Source organism: Apis florea, unplaced genomic scaffold (genome assembly GCF_048593485.1).
Source record: "Apis florea isolate Af1SG1 unplaced genomic scaffold, ASM4859348v1 contig_3367_pilon, whole genome shotgun sequence".
NCBI lineage: Eukaryota > Metazoa > Arthropoda > Insecta > Hymenoptera > Apidae > Apis > Apis florea.
In genome coordinates this window covers 4,047,792-4,070,894 of record NW_028256746.1, presented here as the reverse complement: position 1 = coordinate 4,070,894, position 23,103 = coordinate 4,047,792, and the positions used below count along the sequence as shown (strand labels likewise).

At 39.1% G+C, this 23,103-nt stretch overlaps 1 protein-coding gene across 6 annotated transcripts in view; it reads right to left on the bottom strand.

Annotated features, from left to right (window-relative positions):
- Positions 1-23,103, bottom strand: part of KaiR1D (Kainate-type ionotropic glutamate receptor subunit 1D) — a 221,236-nt gene that overhangs the window by 69,047 nt on the left and 129,086 nt on the right. For all 6 annotated transcript variants that reach the window (XR_015293274.1, XM_086911861.1, XM_086911862.1 and 3 more), the window contains exon 5: positions 18,027-18,184. Coding sequence is in view for 5 of the 6 variants with exons in the window: in XM_086911861.1 (XP_086767987.1) it covers positions 18,027-18,184 (158 nt within the window). In the remaining variant the exon portion in view is untranslated. The remainder of the gene's footprint in view (positions 1-18,026; positions 18,185-23,103) is intronic.

Below are 23,103 nucleotides of genomic sequence, written 5' to 3'. Positions count from 1 at the left end.
TTAAAAACGAAAGATTTTTATTTTACAAATTAAAACGAAATGAAAAAATTGGAAAAAGCGTTGTCCAAGATGATAAAACGACTCGTCTCGAGTTACCAATTAACGCGTCTACGTGTTTTCAAGATATATTTCCAATCTACCGTCGCGGAACGTAATAGATAAGATGCAAAGAAAAAAAAAAAAGAAATTTCAACAAAGAATTCCGCCTCCCAATACGAGAGAAGAAATTCTATTCTAGCAGTCTACTTTTCTCGAAACGTCTCGCGTTTTACTCGATCAGAGAGAAGCTAGTTACCTTTACGCAAGTTTCGACAATAGTTAGAAAGGGAAAGAAAAACAAAGAAATGTTACCAAGTTGCTCGCATCCTACGTTTGCTCATCATTTACGTTGTATCTCGATATTTTTCGTTCTTCCCCTATTTGATTTATGTTGACTCTAAAAATCGCTTCTCCTTATTTCCAATCTGTTCCTCCAATTTGCCAGAAATAATTTGACAGTCTTCCTGGATGTATTTGACTTTCGTTGAAAATATATGAAAGATACAAAAATAATAATAAGTACATATATAAATTTTTATTCCGTTCAGTTTAACAATAACAATATTCTTTTATACTCGAACATTAATCAAATTACACACTCGTAAAATAAACATGGAATACTTTGAATATCCATTTATTCGAAAATTATTTTTCAATTTCCAAAATGATTCTTTAAATTTCGAAAAAGAATTTCGAATATTCAACAATTGTTGAAAGATGTAAAAGTGTTTTCATCAATGTTCGAGTATATAAATATCGATAGATTCATTGTTAAATAACTTACGATTGGAAACAGCGTGAAAAATGATTCACGAATAAATACCGATATCTCGCTCCACGTTCCCCTTAGTTTCGATCACCCACACCGACATTACTTTTATGCCCCTCTACGTGGCACTGCACACCGTCTACATTGAAATAAGCAAACAATCTCCCAATGGGAGACTGCCGGAGAGAATAACTGGTTGCAGTCTGTCGGCCGTTTTGTCGAATATATCGGTAACGTACGGTGAGCCGGTTATTGCGCAATAAATATCGCCTCTCTCGACCAAAGTGGCGAAAAAAATTGATTGGCAATTTTCACGTCGACGCTTGATTTTAACGATATGATTCTTTGCACACTTGTAGATTCGAAATTAGGATTGAAAATTAATCTTTAGATCGGAATGAATCGATACATAAAAAGGAAACTTTTCACACAGCACTCAACTGCGTTAGAATTATTCGCAGAATAGTACGCACCATGTATCTGAATATATACGATGAATCCTTCCCCCTCTTGTTCCACTTCATTTCAATGTTTCAATCAAAATATTCGATCAAACCGTTCGATCAACGTTTGACTAGTAAAACGTAATGAAAACGAATTTGTTCTGCTCGCAGTGATAGTTCAAAAGTTGCAAAATGAAACACTCCGTAACTATCGACACAGCAATTTTTTTCCCACGAGTCTCGTTTCTATTTCGAAAGGAATCTCGTAGGCGGAGAGCTCATCAACGTGAATAAACACGTGTATAATTGAGAATCCATGTGGAAATTAAAAAAAATTGATATCTCGAAAACAGATATACATCTTCTCCACGTTTCTACGATCTAGAAAATATATATCCGGAATATGTATAAAATTTTACATTGAAATTATACGAAATTACACAAACCGTACACTTAGTTCGAGTAAATTTAAATATGCAAAAATATACAAAACGTCGAAAGTTAACCAAAATAATTAAGTAAATCCCTTTATTCAGATTTCGCTGTACAATTAAATTAGAATTTCAAACATCTAATCACCGTTTCGGCCCCATCGTCGAAAAGAACGAAAGCTCGTCCCCTTCATCCTATTCTATTTCCAAATTTCCCCCGTTATTGTAGCACCTGCACGGACAACATCCCGGTATAGCTCAAGATGACTACGTCCCGAAATGAGGTTTCCATCAGTTAGTTTGCAAATTTGGAAAAGTTACTTCCGGCCGAGTTTCCGGAAGGGCCTCGCTCAAACTCGCATTAGCGCGATCAGGAGAAGAGTAAACTTTTCCAACAGGATTTGCTCCCTTATCTTCGAACCTGGCACGGTTCGAAGGCATTCCAGGATGAAAGACGTTTCTTCGTCTCTCGCTTTTCCTTCCGGAAAAACGAGCACGTGTATGGCTTCGTTCTTGCCACTGTCTTCGATCGTCCCCTTACGATCTTTATCCTCGATATTCTCTGGGACGAGCCCAATCTTTCTCCTTCCTTCCTTTCCTTGCATTACAGAAAGATCGCCCCTTTGAATTGGAATTCGTTGCTTGTTTCGTGGCTCTTGAGAGGCGATCGAATAATTGGGAAGAAAGAATTTTCGCGGGCTAACATGTTGGGAGACTTTTATTTGGAAGTTCGAAGAGACGGTTTTTCTTGTCTTTTTCTTATTATTTTTTTTTTTCACTTTTTAATTAACGAGGTCGGTTTTAAGAAAGAGGAAGTTGATATTTCGGCGAGCCAAAAATGTTTGAAAAACATCAAAGACCATAATTAAAACGTTTCGTCAATGCGACGTTGATTAAAGCTTCGAAGAGACGAAAACTTGGTTTTTTCGCCAAAGAAGAAAATCCTCGTTCGTTTTACCCCCTTCGAATAAACAAATATTCAGTGGCCACGAAAACGCACGCGCAATATATTCGTACGATCTTATATCAAAGTGAAAGGTGAGGTGAAACTAAAATGGTGACGATTAAAAGCGAAGGAGCAACGTTGCGCTTAATTTGGACTTACGTTCAAAGAAGACGACATTCTCTGCGATACGTTTGATATATTATACACGTAATTAACGTATTGTCTTGGTCGAGGATTGAGAAAATTACGATTACGAAACTAATTGACGAAAGGATATTGAAACGTGGCTCGATTAACAGAGATCGATTAACAATATCCTTTCTCGAACGTTCTATATACACATACTGAACACAATAGAACAAAATGCATTAATTTTATTCGTTTCGATTCGATCATCTCTTCTCAAGAGGAATAGAGGAGGAGGGGGAGAAGAAGAAGGAGAAGAAGAAGCAGAGGCGGTTAACTCGAATTCCTGTGGGATCATAAATCTGGACAGTCAAACACGTGTCGATGAATAAAATATGATCTTTGAGTGTTTGAATCTGTCAAGCAGACACTTTGTCGAATGAACTCCTCCCGAGAATCTTGAAAAGTATTTTATTTTATTTTACTTTTCTTTTCCTTTAATATTTCTTGCAATACGAATTTTTCTAATAAATTATTACGCAAAGAAGGAAACGATGACTTTCTTTTTTACGAATAAAGGAATAAAGATATTAAATTTTATATTAATAATATAATATTATATTTAAAATTTAACGTAACGGATATTGCAATATTTTGAATAGTTAACAAAAGGTGAAGTTTCCGAGTTTACACTGGCGAAAATACGATATGCACATGATATTTTATTCCAGAATCTGCGCGTTCGATACGCGAATGTCGTGTAGGAAGCTTTTTCCAATAAATCATGAAGCCAGCAGTGTTTCGATGGCCGAATAAACCTTGGATTTGTACTGCGTTTCACGAACAAATTTTTACCTTCCTCCCGGCTATTCGAAGAAGCTTTGAAAAGGAGGATAATTAACTTTACAGAGACGAGGATATCGATGATAATTAAAACGAATATGATTTTTAAAAATATCGTGTTCGCTCGAATCGTACTCGTTTTAATGTCTTCGAACTGGCTATTGCAACCATTTTATTCGTTTAATCGCTCATTATCGTTTAATTAAAGATTTTCTATTGTTTCTCATTTCAACTGTAATTTTTATATATAAAAAAAAAAAAAACATCGTAAATCACCTTTTGAATGATGAATGAGATTTTTTCAAACTTGCGATCGATATTTAAAGAATAGCACGATTCTTATCTGATCTCGTAGATATAATAAATAATAAATCTAAAGATAATGCGTTTATACGAATTAATTCACTTAACGAATACAAAGTATGGAGAGTTTAAGAATCAATGTTTGATCGATTTATATATAAAAATAAAATACCTTTATTCTTCAAATTTTCAATTGACAAATTAATTAAATTGCAATACTGAACAATTGAAGTGGTTACTTGATTGATTTGTCGATCGAAAGTTCGAAGAAATAAAGAAATTTTTTAATCCTATATATATATTATCTTTGAATACTTGATCAACGCTATTTCCAATTGCTCATATCGAATAAAACACTGGAATATGAACACCCATTACCGAGTTTTCCACGACAGAGAATCTTCACGCGATATCAAGTTTAAGCGCGAATCGAAGTGGAGAATTATTGCTGACCTGTCGATCGTGCAACTACGCTCGATATCCCAATAAAACCTACTCTTTTCCACAGTTTCCACGATATTGTTTACCCCTGACCTTTTCCGCTGCCTTTCACATCGAAAATCTCTCGATTTCCACATCGTTTCGTTCGCTCCAAAACGACGCACCTCTACTCTCGAAGCCTTCCAAATTTTTTGATAAATTTGAATAATTTGAAGGCGACGCGAGATCGAGGAAAATTGGAAATCGTCGAAAACTACGATTCAATTTTATATCGTTAAGATAGAAATTCGTATCGCAACGCGCTTCATAAGTTTTTACTTAGAGCCGTGAAGGATGTTTGAAAATGGTGGATGTAAAATTGTGGGTCGCAGAGACATTTTCACGAAAGAGAATTCTTCTCAACGGCGAAGACAAACGAGCGTTTCGACTTCCAGTCTTCGAGATATTTGCGAGTTCACGTGGAACGTGTACAAGAATCACGCGTGGTGAAGCATCGCTCTTCCCATGCATCCTTGGACGTCGATGCTCCGTGCAACAATTTATTACACGAGGTTTCCATCCTGAAGAGAATGGATGGTTGAGGCGATGGTTTGCCAAATTATGACACGTATCGCTAGTAATAATCTATTCGAAAATGGAATGAAAAATATAGGAAATGCTAAGAATAAGAGAGTATAAGATATAAGAACGATTAAACGAACGAGAATGGATGTTCAAGCAAGATTGGCGATTCCGAGAATATGCGGGAAATGCGTGGAATCACGAGAGATACGAGAATGTGACGTGTGTTTCGTGAATTTTTAAGAAGAAAGAGAGTGGTAACTTTAAAATTTCATAACGTTAGAACCATAATTGCGTGTTTAATAATTTCTCCGTGTTTCAATATTCTTTGTAATATTCTTTTCGTAAATAAAAATTCTACGCCAAGGCGTAGAAAGATTTATAATTTTTTCACAAACAAATTCGAAAATTAGAGGATACGTAGAATATCTGAATTCGTATAACCATATCTCCAAATATCGAATACAAAAGTGATTGATTTGACATGGAATGATTCGATCACGTCATTAACCCTTTCAATCCGTATTGGTTTTTAAGCCATATATCAATATTGACGGAGTGTTTAAAGGGGCGAGGCAAGCTCGTAACCTAAATTCGTTTTAAAAGCTTGTGAACAAATAATAAAAAAAATAGCCTTCAAAGGATTGGAAAGCTCTGGGTACGGAGCTCTGAACGTTAAACCATCTACACCAATTTTCACCTCCATCGATCTTCACGGGATAATATTGGGAACCAATTTCGTCCCTGGATTTTTCCTTTTTTTTTTTTTTTTTTCATCATGTGCGCGTTAACAAAAATATAAATTCCGATTAATTTAAACATTTAATTTTCCAATTTAATTGCGAACACGCTGGAAAAAAAAGGGTAACAGTAATGGAGTTCTTTCGTTTGAAAAAATATTTCATCGCAAGACTATTATTAACAGAAACTTTTAATCGGTTCTCGAAATTAATCGGATTCGATAAATTCCTTTGAGAATCGGATTCAAGCGATCTCTCTGCAATTTTTATTTTTATTTATTTACTTTTTTTTTTTTCAAAACTCTTCCTTACGAGATTCGAGCAAAAAGAGAAAAATTTTTACACTTTTAAAAAGTGTTATGTAACTAAACAGGCGTGAGTTACAAAGGGGCGTGTATGACAGAAAATGTCGGGTATGCCGGGTGAGTGCATTCGCAAAGACTAGTTAGAGCCGGATGAACGTTAGAAAAACTATCTCATTAGCAGAGATACTTAGAGGAAAGAAACTGCTGGTTCGTATATCAGCCTCGTTTTTTCTCCCTCTGGAAAACGGAAGAGTTATGTAGCTTGATAATTATTCGCATTTTTGCAGTCAGACATGTCATTCGGGGCTTAGTGTTTATCGCTAAGGCAGGGAAATGCTCAACGTTTTAAATATTTCCTTCCGAATAAATCCTCCACCAATCTTTCTTTCTTAACCTTTTCATCGTATCTCGTCGTTTGTTACGACCTTTGTCAAATTTTCGAGCTCTACCCTTTTACTTAATAGAACGCCACGAACAATCGATATAACGGTATAATTATAATATTTCCAGCGATATTTCGGACACGCTGTAAATTTCATACGAAACATATATATATATATATGAGCGTATTAAATTATTTAAGATACGAGAGTTCACGAGGAAAGATGAAACGATATGAATAAAACTTTTACCTGGTCATGCATAAATCATGAGCGAGGTCGTTAGAGAGAGAGAGAAAGAGAGAGAGAGAGAGAGACTCTTCTGCCAAACAATGCTAATTACCACGTTCTTCCATGGTCAAAGTAAGTCAATTATCAACGACTCCTGGGGAACGAAGACTCTACACTTCTACTTATTCATTTTAACTAAAATGATAAATGTAAAATACAAAAAAAAAAAAAGAAAAAGAAAATAGTGTATGAGAAAAAAAAAACTATCGTCCCAATTTTTCAATCGCAGAACTTTCCATTTCTTCTTCTTCTTCTTCTTCTTCGTATATTTGTTAAAACTCTTATTCGTTTATCGATTTCGACATCTTCGACGCTTTCCCCGATAGAGCGCTGCAAATCTTATATACAACGAATTACATTCGAACAAATCCAATAACCGCTTAACGGGACGAAAATCGACTGTTTGATCGTTAATTTAAAGTCAACGGGGGAGGAGGGAGACGTCTCGCTGGATCTCGCCTCGAGAAAAGTTTTCTAATTAATCGAACGAGTACACCCCTCCTCCTCCTCCTCCCCCGTCGTTGAAAAATTCTATCGCGCCCCTCGATCGCCGCCCCTGGCGGAAAATCCAAAGATGTTGCGATCGAGATTACCAGTCGGCCGATAGGAGATTACGGGCCATATAGCCGGATACGGAACGGGTTGGAAGGGAGATTTCTCTCTAAATCGCGCAGCCTGCCGCTAAATCAACCCTCTGCCCTTAGGTCGCAACCTTTCGAGACGCTATCGAGAGCTCGTTAAAAAGAAATTGCCCTCGTAATCGATACGGCCAGAATTCTCGCAAGTTCGCGACGATCTGGATCTCTCTCAGTTCGGGTTATCCAGCCCCATGGGGATGGCAAAGATTCTCTTGTAAATTGAGAGAACTGTACGAGGAGGACGAAAAGGTTTTCGAAGGGACGTGTCTATTCGTCGATGATCGAGCCACGTGTTGTTGTAAATTACAAAGATCGGTCGTGTTTGGTAATTTTCACGAAACAATGATAAATCCTTTGGGTGGTTAGAGACGGTTGGAAGTTGAACGAAATATTAGTGGCGAAATGAACGAAAGAAGACGATCGGGAGAGAGGCAAGGGCGAGTTTCATTATGGATGGCAGAAATTATGCATTATTAGTTGAGGAAAGTATTTTCTTATTACGAACTTTTTCCAAGTTTCAACTCGATTCTGAACACCGTTAAAGTTTCACAAACGACAAAATGCGAGAATAAAGTCGCCTAATTCAACTGGAAGGAATCCCATATTCTCTCGACGTAAGTAATTCTTCTTATTTTTCCACGCTTCGTTTTCGAATCGTTCACGAACTTTTACGCAATCGACGAGGAATCATAGTTCGAAAACAGATTCGATTGTCTCAACAACCTGTCCGCTGTACAACCCCTTCTTCTCCATTTCTCGTTTCAGTTCTCCATTCGAAACAGTGTACCGCAGTCGTAGACTTCTGCCTCGAAAGTCGAGACGCGTGGATAGGACGTCGAGGCGACGGCCAGAAGAATTCATTCGACGTTGGATAACGGATGAGGCGAGAAAGTTTGCACGGCAATAACTCATCGTTCACGCCTTATTTATCCAGTCGACCGAATATCGTCGCTCTTACGCCCCTTACGTCGAATCTCCGCGATTGAATTTAAATATCGAATTCAGATCGAAAAGAGGAATCGAATTCAACGAATCGTAATCGAACTCGTAGAAAGAATTATCGTCGATGATTACGATACGAAGGAATCTCCAACACCGAAAGTTCACGACAAGAGTTTCGTGACAGAGTTTCGTCATAGCATGCAATGGTGGCGGATCGATGGAAAGTTTCGTTTCGGAGGAGACACCACCGTTTCGAGACATTGGAACGCTAATGGTAATTGATTTATGGAGGACAGTTCGGACTTGAGATTTGTGGCCCGTGCACGTGATACGCTGCCCTCTCTGGTAGTATGCAAACCGTGGTAGATCGAAAGTAATCACGGTTCGTTAGGGAAGTGGATTGGACACGGTCAATACGCTTAATCTTTCATCTTCTCGATTGCAGTTGATGGAAATTGCCACTGTTGTTACACGTTGCGAAGAAAAGAGACGTATCTGTCCGTCGGTTTGTTTGCCGCCAAGATAATTAACATGAAACTTGGGCATCGCGAAGATTGAAAGCCTCTTCCAGACGCGTAGCCACATTCCGAGAAGAAAGTTCGTGGTAAGTAAAGCAATCGGTAAAGATGGCGAAACACTTTTCCAATTCGACCACGATTCGTCGAAACGAAATTTAATTATCCAAATGACGCTCCCTCTCGCTAATTTCAATCTCGACTTGATTAACCCCCGTTTTGACTTTCGTTTCTTACATTGTTCCTCCTGATTGACGGTTCTATCACGGATCGACAAGGAGGTGTGCAGGCAGGCGCCAAGTCGACGTTTCGTTGATTGACACGCAAGGAAGAATCGGTTTCTCGATGAAACCGAGCATCGATAATACAAGCTTTCAGGCATTTTCCTCTTAATTCAGCGTGTCTCGTTGTCCTTTTTTTTTTCTTTTTGTTCTCCAGCGAAGAGGAAGAAATGAAGGGAAGAGAAAAAGAGAGAATCGATGGTTGTGTAACGCTTCGACATCGACGCGGCTCCTCGATGTGTAAAATTGAAAGAGGAGAGAAAAAAATCCTACCACGACGATGTTCTTTCTTTTTTTTTTTTTTCAATCCTTTTTCCTCGATTCGAAACGCGGATAAAATCGAGTAAAGAGAAATTTATTACGTCTTCCAGTACTTTTTATAGAGTAGATTTAAAATAAATAATGTAAATAATATTTTTCCAACGCTGCTGTTCAATCATTCACAGAGAATATTGTATTTCTATTAAAAATTGTATACCTCGTAAAAATTCATTCTACCGTTTATTTGAATATTCCGAGAGCACTATCACCAATATCCCTTCCATCCCCTTAATCCCATAATCTTTCCAAGCTGGGACGCACCAGCGTATAAAATCTCCTCGCATAATTACGCCCTCTCGAAAACGGAGACCAACCAACCAAGCGTAACTCAACATTCCTGGATAGTATTTCGCTGGAAGAAAGGGTCCAAGCCCTTTCTGCTTATCATTCTCCCTAAAATTCTAAATAAATCTCTGGCCCCGAAGCTACCGGCTATCATCAACAACACAGCAGCACCACCTTAACGATAAAATTACACGAGAGTCGGCGTCTCTCGTGCTGCTTGCTTCTTGGCTGGCTCTAACTAATACAAATAAAGGGGCGATGATAGGAGGGCGGGGTGGCAGGGGATGGAAGGCAAGAACCCCCATCCCAAGGATTCGATGTTCCGGTTTAATCGGCTCCTTTTGTTTCGCTTCTGGCGGAGAGCAGCGTGTGCCCTCCTTTAAGGGTGGGGAGGGAAGGGAGAAGAAACGGAACGAGACAATTATATTGTTGCGGGGGAAACTGGGTCGGGTATAAAAGTTATATATCGAAGTTAAACCGTGGATAGTGAAAATACAACGATTCGTTTTCACGCGCGTCTTTTTTTAATGAAACGTTTTCTGATCTCGTCTTTTTCGATAAATAATATCTTGTTCCAGTTATAGCTGATGTTTTCTTCGTGTCGACAAATTATCGTGGAAACGTTGGATATCCTATCGTATGCAAAATACGAGAAAATTTAGCGTGTCACGTTTGCAAGACCGCATGCTGTTTTAATCTGTGTCGTGCGAGACATGTACATAAATTTGCAGTAGAAGCTTTCGCTCTCTGCAAATTATATTTCATTTAGGATAATTAGAATAACAATCTCAAATAAGACAATCTGTACATATCTGTAAAAATGTACGCTCGCAGAGTTCAATTGATCATCCTTTATCCTTTTTTTTTTTTTTACAAAATAGAATTTAATAACTCGTGATTTTAAAATTTTCTTTTTTCACAAATATTAATTCGAAGAGGATAATGAAAATTCTTTCAATCGAATCCGAAGGTGTAACGTTTCGACCATACTTCTTCCCAGACACGCTTTCTCTTCTGGTCACGAGTTAAAAAAAGGGGCAACGTTTGGGCGCATCTGCATGTTATGAATAGGTATGAAGTGGCGCTCGAGTGGCGCGGGATCTAAATCTTTTTTATGGAAATTGCGACTTAGATCTAGGGAATATTCAAGCGTGGAAAAAATTCCAACCAACCTTCGAAAGTCGAAGGAATACGAGAAGAGGAGCGTGTGTGCAGGAAGAGAAGGGGAAAATCGAGACAACGGATGGAAACAGAAAGGTTAATCGACCTCATTGCTACGCTTCGGTTAACGAGTATATTCGAAAGCGTTTTCTTTCTCGTTCAGCTGGCCGTAATTCAATCGGGATCTCCGTTTTAATCGAATAATCGTTGATCCAATCAATTATTCACGATACATCATCGAACAATAATATTTAAGACATCTCGAATATATTTTTCCAAACGAATTTACACATTGATTTCTTCTTCGATTCCATCCCGTTTTGCGAGATTGTTCAAGATCATCGAAATCGTGACCGTCAACGGCCGACCGAAATTTTAACGATTTCCTCGGCTTTGCGACAACTTTTCCATTTCCTTCGTCTCTATCGATCGCAGAATTAAACTCCGGAAACGTTATAATGCCGGCAGCTTTCGAGTTTTAACGACTCCTTCCCCCGATTTCGCAGGTTTTTCGACTTCCTTCCATTCTACACCGAGTATACATTTAAATTTCAAGCCCTGTTAAAACCTGAGCTCTTCAACCTTTAATTTGAATTTTTTAACCCGAGTGTAGATGTTTGCGATTTTTCTTTTTTTTTTTTTTTTCTTTTATTTTCGCGATGCGGCTGGAAAATTGAAATTTGGAAACGTTGATAGTCGAGGTTACCGGGCTTTAACGAGTTCTCGTACTAATCGTAAATTTTAATTCTGAGCTCGTTCAGACTTGAGCTTTCGAATTTAAATTATTCTATACCCCTTGCTTCCGTGGATTTTTCTTTTTATCCCTACCCGCATTTAATACTAATGCACGACTCAACGAGCTCTGAGCTTTCACATGTTTCAACATTCCCGCAATCTTGCGGATTTTATACCCTTCTTCTTACCAATATATATCTTGGTAAGTAGAAATATAAAAATTAGCAGATCTGTTTTAAAACAAACAAATTGTTTTTCTGTTTTTTTAGATACAAAGTACAAAGTTGACACGAATCTCGTAAAATACGTTTAACCAAGGACGACAATACAAGTAAAACTAAAAAACTTTCAGATTTTTTTCGAAGAAACAAAAAGATCCTCGCGATAGTTTAAGGATATTGATCGCGATTCTTCTAACAGAATTCCCTTCCCGTCCCGACTCGTGGAACGATAAACATTAGTAAATCTTTCGTTTCTCGATACTTTCACGGAGCTTGATAAAAAGACATATTGGTAAAGTTTGGTCGGAGTAGAAAACTCGCGAGAGTTCCATCGTCAAGGAAAGGACGTCCCCTCGTCGCGACGTCCGGCATAAATACTTCTGCTTTCTTCGATGGGACTTTTATTACCGCGGGGAAAAATTACCAGAAACTTATCGCGATCGTAAAGCATCGAGGAGAAGCGTCATTAGCGATTGTGGGATGCCCGATAATCGAAATCGATGTCGCAACTTTTACGACGAATATCCTTTCCTGATCTCGATTTCCTGTTATGCCATCGCACTATCTTCTATACTTAGACATCTGTTTGTGAAAAAATAATGAAATATTTCTTATTATCTAATTTCTTTCTTCATTTATTTCGTATAAATTTTTCATTCGTAAGTCGAGTCGCAAAAAAGATTATTCTCTTTAACCCTTTGTGGACGAATATCGCTGCTATGGTGGCGTTGTTGAAGGTGTAATATAAACAATTTTCAAAATTCTCCATACTTTCCCTTCTCGTCGATATTTGTATGCTTTAATTTGCGATCTCGTAGAAAATCTCTTGGAGATTTCATAATCGAGAGAATATAAAGGATCAATCGTTCCATTGATATTTCAATGATTCCCAATCGCAGGAAAGAAACTGTTCGATAATTTTTCAAATCAATGGGAAAGGGAAATCAGGAAGATTTTATCGAATGCAAAAGGGAAGTCGATCTTTAATGGGGAGGAATCGAAGCGATCCAGTGTATAAATAATTGAAATGTTTCGAGAAAGAAAGGAACGTTCGATCCCTTTCGTTTCGACATGGCCGGCCATTACGATAAGCCAAGAGGCAAAGGCTTCAAAGGACATACCTATTCGAAGGAACTTTGCGGCTTCGAACTTAGAGGAAAACGAGGAAAATGGCCACCGCCTGGTCGAGAGCAAGTCGAAAGCCGCGTTTCGACTGGTCTACCGCATGTTACGTCACATCCGTGAAACGGTGGTGGTCTGATTGATCAAAGAGAACACGGATGAGTATCCAACCACCCATACCCTTCGTCCCTTTTTTATTTCTACTCTTTCTCTCTCTCTTTTTATTTTCTTTTTCATCTTTTTTTTTTTTTTTTATTTTATTTTCCTCTTTCCTCTCCCTTTTCCAGACCGTTCCTCACTTCGGTTTTTCGACGTCAATTACGCTCATCCAAAACGAAGACACATCCTTATAGGCAAAGTTTTTTCTATTGAGAGAAATGCGCCTCCCCCATTCGCGTGGATAAAGGCACAAGACAAATTGGATTCACCACCGTCTCCAACTCTTTATTTTACTTCCATTACGAATAAACGCGACAGGACCATCGCGATCCCTTTTCGAGGAAATTATCGAATCGTACGTTTCATATATTAAATATTTATTCCAGAGAGACTTGTGAAAAAATGGATATTGATCACCAAGAATCGAGGATCGCTCACATCGAATAATCGATTCGAAGGAAGCGGATGGGCAATCAGAGGGTAAGAGCTGGTTCGATCGAGAGAGTGCCATTTCCAGTGGAATCGATTTGTCGGTTTCTCGAGCTTTCCTCCTATGATAAAACACCGTTGTCAGGTTTTGCTGACTGGTTACAAGTCTGGTCGGGATGTTTCTCGATTTGATGGACGACATTGTCGATTCAACGACAACAATCGTTGTGCTATGTAGCCACGAGCAGCGTCCACTTTCGATTGTCCATTCACCTTGAAACCGCAACCGCTATCCAGAAATTGCGCGGGTTTCCGCGCGAGCGACGTTATTTTCTCGCGCGATCCACGACCGCGAATGTGCGCTCGCGTCATTCTCAACCGCTCTTGTTGCGGGGGAGAAGGTTGAAAGTTTCGATCTGCTCTTTGCCATTATTGCAAAGGAATTTTTCGCGTATCATTCGAGCGTGTGGAATTTTTCGAAAGTCTTCTTTCCAATCTTTGTCCTCGAAGAGTGGAAGATTTTGCAACGTGACGAGTAGAGGTTTAAACAGAAAAATTTCGTTTCGATATCGTTTGATTGTTGTTACTTTATATAAATGTATTTCGATGGAGAATACAACGAGAATAATTTATAGGTATTTCTTTGCGAATCGCTTGTGTACAACGCTTTCTTCAAGTTCTATTTTCACGCCGGTCTTATTGTTCTTTGTTAAAGTTACACTAGTTTCCTCTTTTTTCCTCTGGAAATGCGAAGAACTTGAATAGACGGTTCAATTCAAGAATGAAAATGGAAATTCAAGCAAAGTTTCCGGGTGAAAATTGTGAAAGTAAAGTACTTCCACGATACTCCACGATTCAGAATGGTTTTCCTCGGAGTTCATATATCTAGGAATTTATTATATTTTCATTCAATCTGCCCCAAGTTTAACAATACAAACGGTAGCTACTTAGAGAGGTATCATATTTTTCGAACGTCTTTATCATTCTGTGAAAGGATAATCTTTCTCTTAGGGGGAGGGGGGGTGTTCTCATCGTGAAAATCGATCGTGAAAACGACTCGAGAAAAGGAGCGAGAAGCCACCTAATTTTCAAAGTTGCGCCGCGAATGAATGAACGAATGAAAGAACGAAAAGAAAGGGGTCGAAGAAGAGAAAAGAAATCTTATTTTTATCGAATCTTATCCCTCCAGTATTGTGAGAAATCGAAACTTTCATTCAAATCCTTACAAAAGTTTTAACAAGGCATTTAAGACAATGGCTTCTTCCAACCAGTGACAGAGATCTTCGAAAGGGGACAATTGAACGTAATATCAATCGATAACGATAGAATATCTCATCCCTCCACTTTCCAATCCAAGAGAAATTCAAAATTCTTTATCATTAATTTCCATTAATTTGAGAGCACCTTCTTCAACAAAAAATTCCACCCTCGTTAATAATCGCAACAGTACACGAATCTCTCCTACTTACGTACTCCCTATAAAAAGGCGAGCCATGCATAGAAATCGGCCGATCTCTCGCAAGGATGAAAGTTGCCGCTTCCCGTTGGAAAGCACGAAAAACAATTTTCCCACGATGCATCCGATATTAGCGGAGGCTGGCTCGCGCAGGGGACGATGAATCTCCCAGTGAAATGGATACGTCGCGTCTAACCGAATTTATTCAAATCCCCGCCGTTCCGTGGCCGCAATAAGCCACCTCCGCACACCCCCATGGTTTTATGAATAATGCAACGCGCGAGAGGGGGGACATCCTCCACCTTCTTTGCGCTTAGACGCAGCGGCAGAAGGCAGCCACGGTAAGAGCCGTAAAGCGAGTGCACGATTCTTCTAAGAACTCGTATCGGTGGCGGAGAAGGGAGATGAAGATTTGCCTTATACGCCGCGTGAAGCGCAGTTGACACACTTTCCATCCACCGATCGATACGTCACCCACACCATAGACGCGTAAGAAGATCATTGCGGGCTGCCGACAAGATGTATCAGACAGAGAGAGAGAGAGAGAGAGAGAGAGAGAGAGAGAGAGAGAGAGAGAGAGGAGTTTAATTCGTAATGGTGTATTCTCCGGGAATGGTACAAGTATCGATCGTGACAGAACCGGTGTTGCAACGGTTCGCCGCGTTAATGCAACGACAACGTCGATCATCGGAATTGCTGAATTTTCGACAAGTGGCTGGTTCAGAGGGGACGATTATACGATGCTCATCGACGCTTGGAACGATTGGTTAGGTGCGATTTCGATAGCCGACAACTTTCGCCATGGCGAGTTGAGTCGTCGAGTCTTCTACTCTTTCCAGAGTTTTGACAAGCTTTTTCTCTCCTCGATATTTGATTTCATCACGATCCGCAAATTTTGATTCGTTGATATTGGATACATTTGATATCGGGGTAAATGAAAAGTTCATTAAAGCGATTGGATATCGTTTATCGGATCGTGCATATTTTAGAGATTTACTTTATGAGTCCGGTTATATATGTATTGATTTATCGATACATATTTACACCCATTTCTGTTCCGCGAGTAATAAACGGGAAAATAACAATGTCATCGAACAATGAATAAATAAATTTGTAATAAGCAATCGTAATAAATACACGAATGTAATTGAATGCAACAACATCACGATTTTTACGACCCACTTTGGCAAATATATATATATATATATCATCAAGAAGTGTTTACACGTAATAGTGGTAAAAAGTCATCTCGCCAATTACGAAACGTCTATTGTTGCGAATTAAAATCCCTCTTTCTCTTTCAATACGTATATAAATATATATATCGCACGTAGGTAGTTTCGATCAATAGTACAAATGAAAAGCAAAACGTTGTACAAGTCTCGACTCTCTAAAATCTGCATTTACACAGGCAGTTATGTTGCACGACGCGACGTTTGATAGATTGACTGCATTTTACGCGCGATCTTGATGGATCGCCTGGCCTCCTCTTCCGTCCAATTCACCACGAACGAGATTCTCCCGCGAAAATTCTCCGCCTAACTAACTCGAGGACGAGACGAGTCGTTGTGGGATTTTTTAAACTTGACGACGAATCGCATTAAAATGAAAATTAAAGAGAGAGAGATCGAACCAATCGTCCAAAATCGCCAGTATATCCTTTCTTTCTTCGATTTCTTGGCGAAAAACATCTTGACGAATTGTTCGAGCTCTTTCTTATCCTCGTTTCAAGTATTCAAGCGTAATTCTTTTCGATTCTTTGTAATTCTCATAATCTATAAATAAATTTCCAACCAATTTTTAGAACCTCTTCACTTGTAATAACTTCCTTTCGAGAATAATCGATTTCGATGAGAAACGCTTCGATAAGAAAGAAGGGGAGGGGGTGACGATAAATCTTGGAAACGATTCCACCGTTTTTCAACCGTTCCATCGAGACGTTAGTAGGATGGAAGTGCAGCGCATCGATGATGCCATATTGAAATCGATCGGCAATTTGATTAAATCCAATCGTTTATCGTTATCATCTTTCATCTGTTTTTCTACAAAGTTCGTTTATTAATATTAGTATAATTTTGCATCGATTGTCGCAATGATTTGTGATTAATAAACGAAGATGATTCGATAAACTTTAAAAAAAAAAGAAACAAAAAGACGAGAGCTCAAAGAAGCTAGAAGCTAGAAGAAACTTCATTAACGCAGATTAAGTAACGAGATTTGGAAGCTTACCTTTCACCTGTGAAAGGTTCCTTCAAGTCCTTTTATATTTAAATAAGCGTGAATTCAACGCTCGCAGTCGTCCAATCGGTGAATCACCCTATTAACGAATAATTTAATTGCTATAACGTTTGGAGGAGCGGGCTCGGATAAGAAAGTAATTCGAGAGTTAAGTAGAGATTAGTCGCCACAGGAGGAAACATCTGATTTTAAGGTCGAGACGGTGGGTAATTGCAAGATTTAATACCATCTTTGGATTTGGAAATTATAGATTTACGTTTTAATTAAAACTCGGTCCGTGATTAAGAATGTCTTTGAAAATGTCTTTGACCATGTTGTCTGAGAAGCTTTGAGAAAAGAGACGTTGAAACGTTATTTAAAATTAAAACATTTTTACGGTGGTGTACGATTAAAATTTCTTTTTTTGAATTCAAACGAAACGAAAAAATCTCATCGCTCGATTAATTAGATCCGACTTTATTTTTTTTTTTTTTTTTTTTTACTTTCTCTCATAACCGATGAATCCTTTTTCTTTCCTTTCAACCGCTCTGCATACATTTTCCCCAAACGCAGCCAACTGTATTTACCGCGAAAGTAATCGAACACTTATCCGTCAATCAATAAAAGTTAGCTATCGACCACTGCGAGTATTCGAGTATCTTTCATCTAAAGCAGCGTCTCTCAACCTTCCTTTTATCATCCCTCTGTACGTAACAATTTCTTTTTTTAAAAAACACAAGATAAACATTTGTAAAAATCCTACTCCAGAATTACTTACTCACGAATGTCGACAAGTTTTAAACCAATCGTTCTATCCGTATGGTTAAAAAAATTTTACGTAATAATAAAATCTATGCGATTATTCTAGATATATCCGTGACACGTTGAGAAACACTGAGCAAGTAAAAATCGGAAAAAAAACTCACCGATATTCAGATCCCTCGCTCAGCTGCCTGACCGTAATAGGAAATTCACTGGGTCCATGCGCCTTCAGTAACTCCTGCAAACGCACCAGCCCTTCGTTATTCTCGTAGATGATGGTAAAGCTCTTCCAGCCCCAGGCTTTCACCAGATCAACGTACGCCTGAAACACACACGCGCGCACAGGCCGCTTATTAGCCGTGATCGTAACCCACGAACGACGACCCATCGTTTCAAACAGGAGATATATATATATATACACTTCACTTTCATCCTCAGGCGATATCTATTTGATTCCTCTAAACTCGTTTGCGCACGGATTCTCGAAACGAATTTCAAAGGTGTAATGGACCGTGAGGACAACGTTACACGAACGAGACCACGTTTTATCGCGATTGATTAATCAGTTTAAGAAAGATCGTTGGATATGCTCAGCAATGATAATACTTGGAAACTTGTGGATCTAGTTCTTCGATCGTATCTTGAGGGATGCAGAAACGTGTCGCGATTTTTTTCTTTTTCGATTTAGAAAAGAATTCGAAATCCATCTTGGCGTTCGCTCATCACGTTATGGATTTGAAAACAATTCAGAGGATCGAAATTAATTATTGCGTGCGCGCTTAATGGATTAAAATATAATCCAAGCTCGATGATTCATTATTAACCAGTTGGATACGGATACTCGTGCAGGCAATGGAAAATTTAAAAGGGAATGTACGGGGATGGGAATATTATGCAAAAATGCATAAAATATTTAAATGCAAAAAGCACTCGTTATAATTTTGATTTATGCACATACCATTTCCTTATTCGTATAAAAATATAAATCTTTCACGAACATCTACCGTTCATTAACCGATAATATCTTTTCAGCTCTTCTGCTAAATAAACAAAGATAAATCGTTGATGATTATATATATATATAACATATACTACATTACATTTACATTTCAATGACAAATATTACAAATTTTAATCCGAGTTCGCTTTCTCGTTCCACGTCCGTTTGCCAAACTCGAATCGATCACGGTGATTAATCCCAGCAGAGGTGGCCAGGAGGAAGCATCCTCCAATTTACAGTTTTCACTTTAGATCCCATTAGAATGTTAGATTGCAATCTGACCCGATGAAATATCGATAACGTTACCCATAAATTGGAACTATCACGGAAGTTCTATAGACGCTATTATCGCCGCCATGAAACTCTATAAAATATCACAGCCACATACGCGCACCACATTCTATCTACGCGTTAGTGATATTTTTAGTCATTTTCCACGGTTATCCCTTCTATCCCTCTGTTACAAAGACGCTGATACCGCCCGCCAATTTTTCTCCATTTTTTTTTTTTTTTTTTTTTTCATTCCTACGAAGAAGAAACTCGAATCGTGGCGAAATTCGTTCCAATTCGATTCCATGGGATCGAGTACCTTCCCATATCGGGAATTTATCTTTATGTCACTCCTTAAATTTCCATTCTTCAGACGGAGATGAAGTTGGATGTATCGAGAGTTCGAAATTCGAGCGTGAAATTACACGTGGACTGTTCGCGCTGAAAGCGCTAAACGAGCCAAGGGTCTGAAGATGATACTGGAATATTAATTTCCACGAGGGCAGTTGGAAATGTTAATAAACTCTCTGTTGCTGCACTTCAGGTCCAGGCTCCACTTACTCGTTGATACAAAGGTCAACTATTCTACTTCTAGAGATTTCCTTGGGAAGGGTTTTCTTCTGGAAGAAGAACGAAATTATAATTCGGGGAGGACAGAATGGCGAAAGAAAAATGGAAAAATCGCAAAAAATTCTCGCCAGCTACCATTATCTTCCATTCCGCCATTCGTGGAATCATCAATCATATAAAAACTCGCTCCCCGGACCCGTGTCTCTTTTTTTTCGCTCCCCCTGATAAACAGACTGCCAACTACCATTATCTTTCAACTTATCTTTGAATAGACTAATGTAACTCCACGGGAAACGTGTTATTTCGCATACGGTTAAAAATCCATCTATACCCACCCTTGCATCCAAGAATGATAAACGATACAAATCGCAATGTTGACCAATTACTTCATTCTATCGTTTGAAGGGGATCGAGAATCGTAGTAGTTCAACGGATAAATAAAACGTTAAACTACTCGTTGTAATTTTAATTCACACATTTTAATTCGTTTCAACCTTTCCCTTCTCCCATTCACCAACAGGGGAAAGCAAAACGAACGAATTCGCCCATAACGGATTCTTGGTCAAAACTCGGCCTCGAGCGGAACTCGATTTATATCCAAGTTTCATCAGAAATTAGAAAATTCCTTCCCTTTCTCGCTAATATCGATCCGAAGCAGGCTGAAAGGAGTTTCCTCGCCAACTGGCGCGTTTCAAAAGTTAGCAAGGGCACGCGGCCGTAGGTTTTTCCAGCTGGGAGGGGGCGGTTAGTTTCACGTGGAAAACGACTATTACGAGCCCCTGGACCAACTTCGCCACCGAGTTTCCCGCGAGGAGGTCCGCGCAACTCGCGTTTCGATAATCCCAACTTCCTAAAAGCGCCCCTCTATATTTTCCGCCGAGTAACTTTCGCCATACCCCGCCCTCTCCTCCACCTTTTCACCCTCCTCCAATAGGTCTTGTATACCTGTGTACTAGAGGGGGCAGCAGCCTCGTTTCCAACATTTTTCGATCCTGAGTTGCGTTTCGAGCGAAAACGTTTTGGATTCGAAGATTTCGAAGAATCGAGCGAATGCTTCTGAAAACCAATACTTGAAATGGCGATCTTGCCGCGGTTTCCGCCTCGCGGTGAGGACGAGCTTCTTTTTCCTTTCCTTCGCTCCGCTTTCATCTTTCCCTTAATCTTTTACTTAAGCCGAGCGAGAGCTCGTTTCTTTGACCGAGCTAACTTGTTTAATGGAGAGTTACTCTTCCAGGAGGAGTTACTTTTCGGGGAAAAGCGTGCGGCGAGGGGGATAAGGGGGGGGGTGGTCGATTAACCGAGATGCAGGGAGTCTTTTCTTGCAACGGCGATCAGGAGGAACGGTGTGGGGGAAGAAGTATGTACGCGATCTTTTTCATCGAATGTTCAATTTCGAACGATCCTCTCACGGGAACGTGACGTTTTTTTTGAACGATTAATTAATGGATTCTCCGTTTATTATATTCATTATACATTTTATATTAGTAGTAGGTAAATTTTATATAAATAAGTGTGTACACTCTTTTTCCTCTTTTTTAGTTTTTTTTTTTTTCTTGCAGCCACGGAGTGCGCACCAGATTCGAACATTAATAGAGACTGGCTCGTTTGATTAAATTTAGTTCGCCACTTTTTATTATAACGAGCGAATTATTCATTACAAATTTGTAATCGAAATTTTTGTCACCGGCTCATTATCGTTTTTCATAATTCATATTATTAAATATATGCGATAATAAAGAGTCTTAAGCTGTGTGTAACGGATTTCCAGCAATTTTCGGCAATAATTTCAATATTCGGTAAACAGTGTAACTACGGGAAAGTAATAATTACACGGTATCGATCGGTTTCGAACGCCATTATAACGCCGAGCACCGATAATTAGAAAACAAATTAACGCAATGATATCGTAGAACGATGGCGTTCAGTAATTTCAGAAAATGGGCCCGATCGAAAAAATGCTTGTCGAGAATACGGTCATAAACCTGTTTAATGAACGCGTTCCACGACCTGCGCGAAGAGTATTAAATTCCTCGGCGTCCGTTATCGTTCGTTTTTCACGTTTTTATCGATACTTCAAAAATCAATAACCAGATCTCGATACCGCGGCGATACTCTTCCCCGAGTTAGGCCGATTATTATTAAATTATTAATTAATCGAGGAAGGGAAAGTTTGCCGTTTTACTCGCAAAGAGTGTTTTACAAGTGGAACACCGTAGAACCAAACTTCACGAAAGATAATCGAAACAAGAGGAGCACCGAAGGGATGCAGCAGGAATGCCGAAAATTGATTTCACGAGTGAAGCTTTCCCCAAGTTTCGGCTCCATCCCTATACACCACTCGTGTGTAAATGGATGGACAGAAACAAACGTTGGGAGAGTTGGAAAGTACGACACTGTTTTGAATTTCCGTCGCGTACACAGGATACACCTCGAGAATTCGTCGAAAGGGACACGGAGTATCTACATAGAAATTGGCCCATTAACGCGGTAAAGGGATGCGAAATTACCAACTTGATAAAATATTTAATACCGCAAACATTTAACAGTGACAAACAAATTCTAATATTCTCCCAACAATTCCATTATCCTTTCCCTCCTTCCATCGATTCAAAATTTAATAATCCACGCGTATCCATCAACGCGCGATTCCGCAAACGTACGCCGCCTAACACCTCGCCTCGAGATCTCGGCACGTGACTTACTCGGATTTGCTCGACGGAAGAAACGACGTGTTAATGTGTTTGCATACAGCGTACAGGCGATACGCGAATGTAAAACGCGAAACGTGTGTTTCATTTCCATGGAAAAAATGAGAGCGGGCTATAAATCGGGATTATTGAAGAGCGTGCATGCCACGCGTCTCCCATAATCGCAGAAAATACGCTGTAAATCTGACCGCGACAACTGTTGTCGAGCGTTCGGCGAGTGTATGCGCGAATCGTGAGTCGACCTGGTCACGTTTTCCCGCTCCCCACGTTGTGTTTCCAGCCTGGTAACTTGGTAGACATCGTCTACCGACGCTTAATTTATCTTTCGCTGCTTTAAACGCTCCGGATTTGAAAGGTTTGCGAATTATTTGATCGGGCCCTGTCCTCGTTGCGGTTTTCTTGCAAACATTTTGGATAAATTGGTTGAAATTGATGAATTCATTTTGGTGAAATTTCCTTGGAAATATTGTTTGGAAGAGTTTATCCGTCGATTAATATTTTATTTTGAGGATTAACTTATGGATTTTGTATTGATTTCATTGAATTCGTTGTAAGAATGTCGATTGCGATTTAATTTCGTCGGTGTGAATTTTTGTTTCTTAATATCGTTCCTCGGCAGTAAGTTTTCGTTAACTGGTGAACAGAAGAGAAAAAGAACCTCGAATATTTAAAAAACAACTTTTATATGAAAAA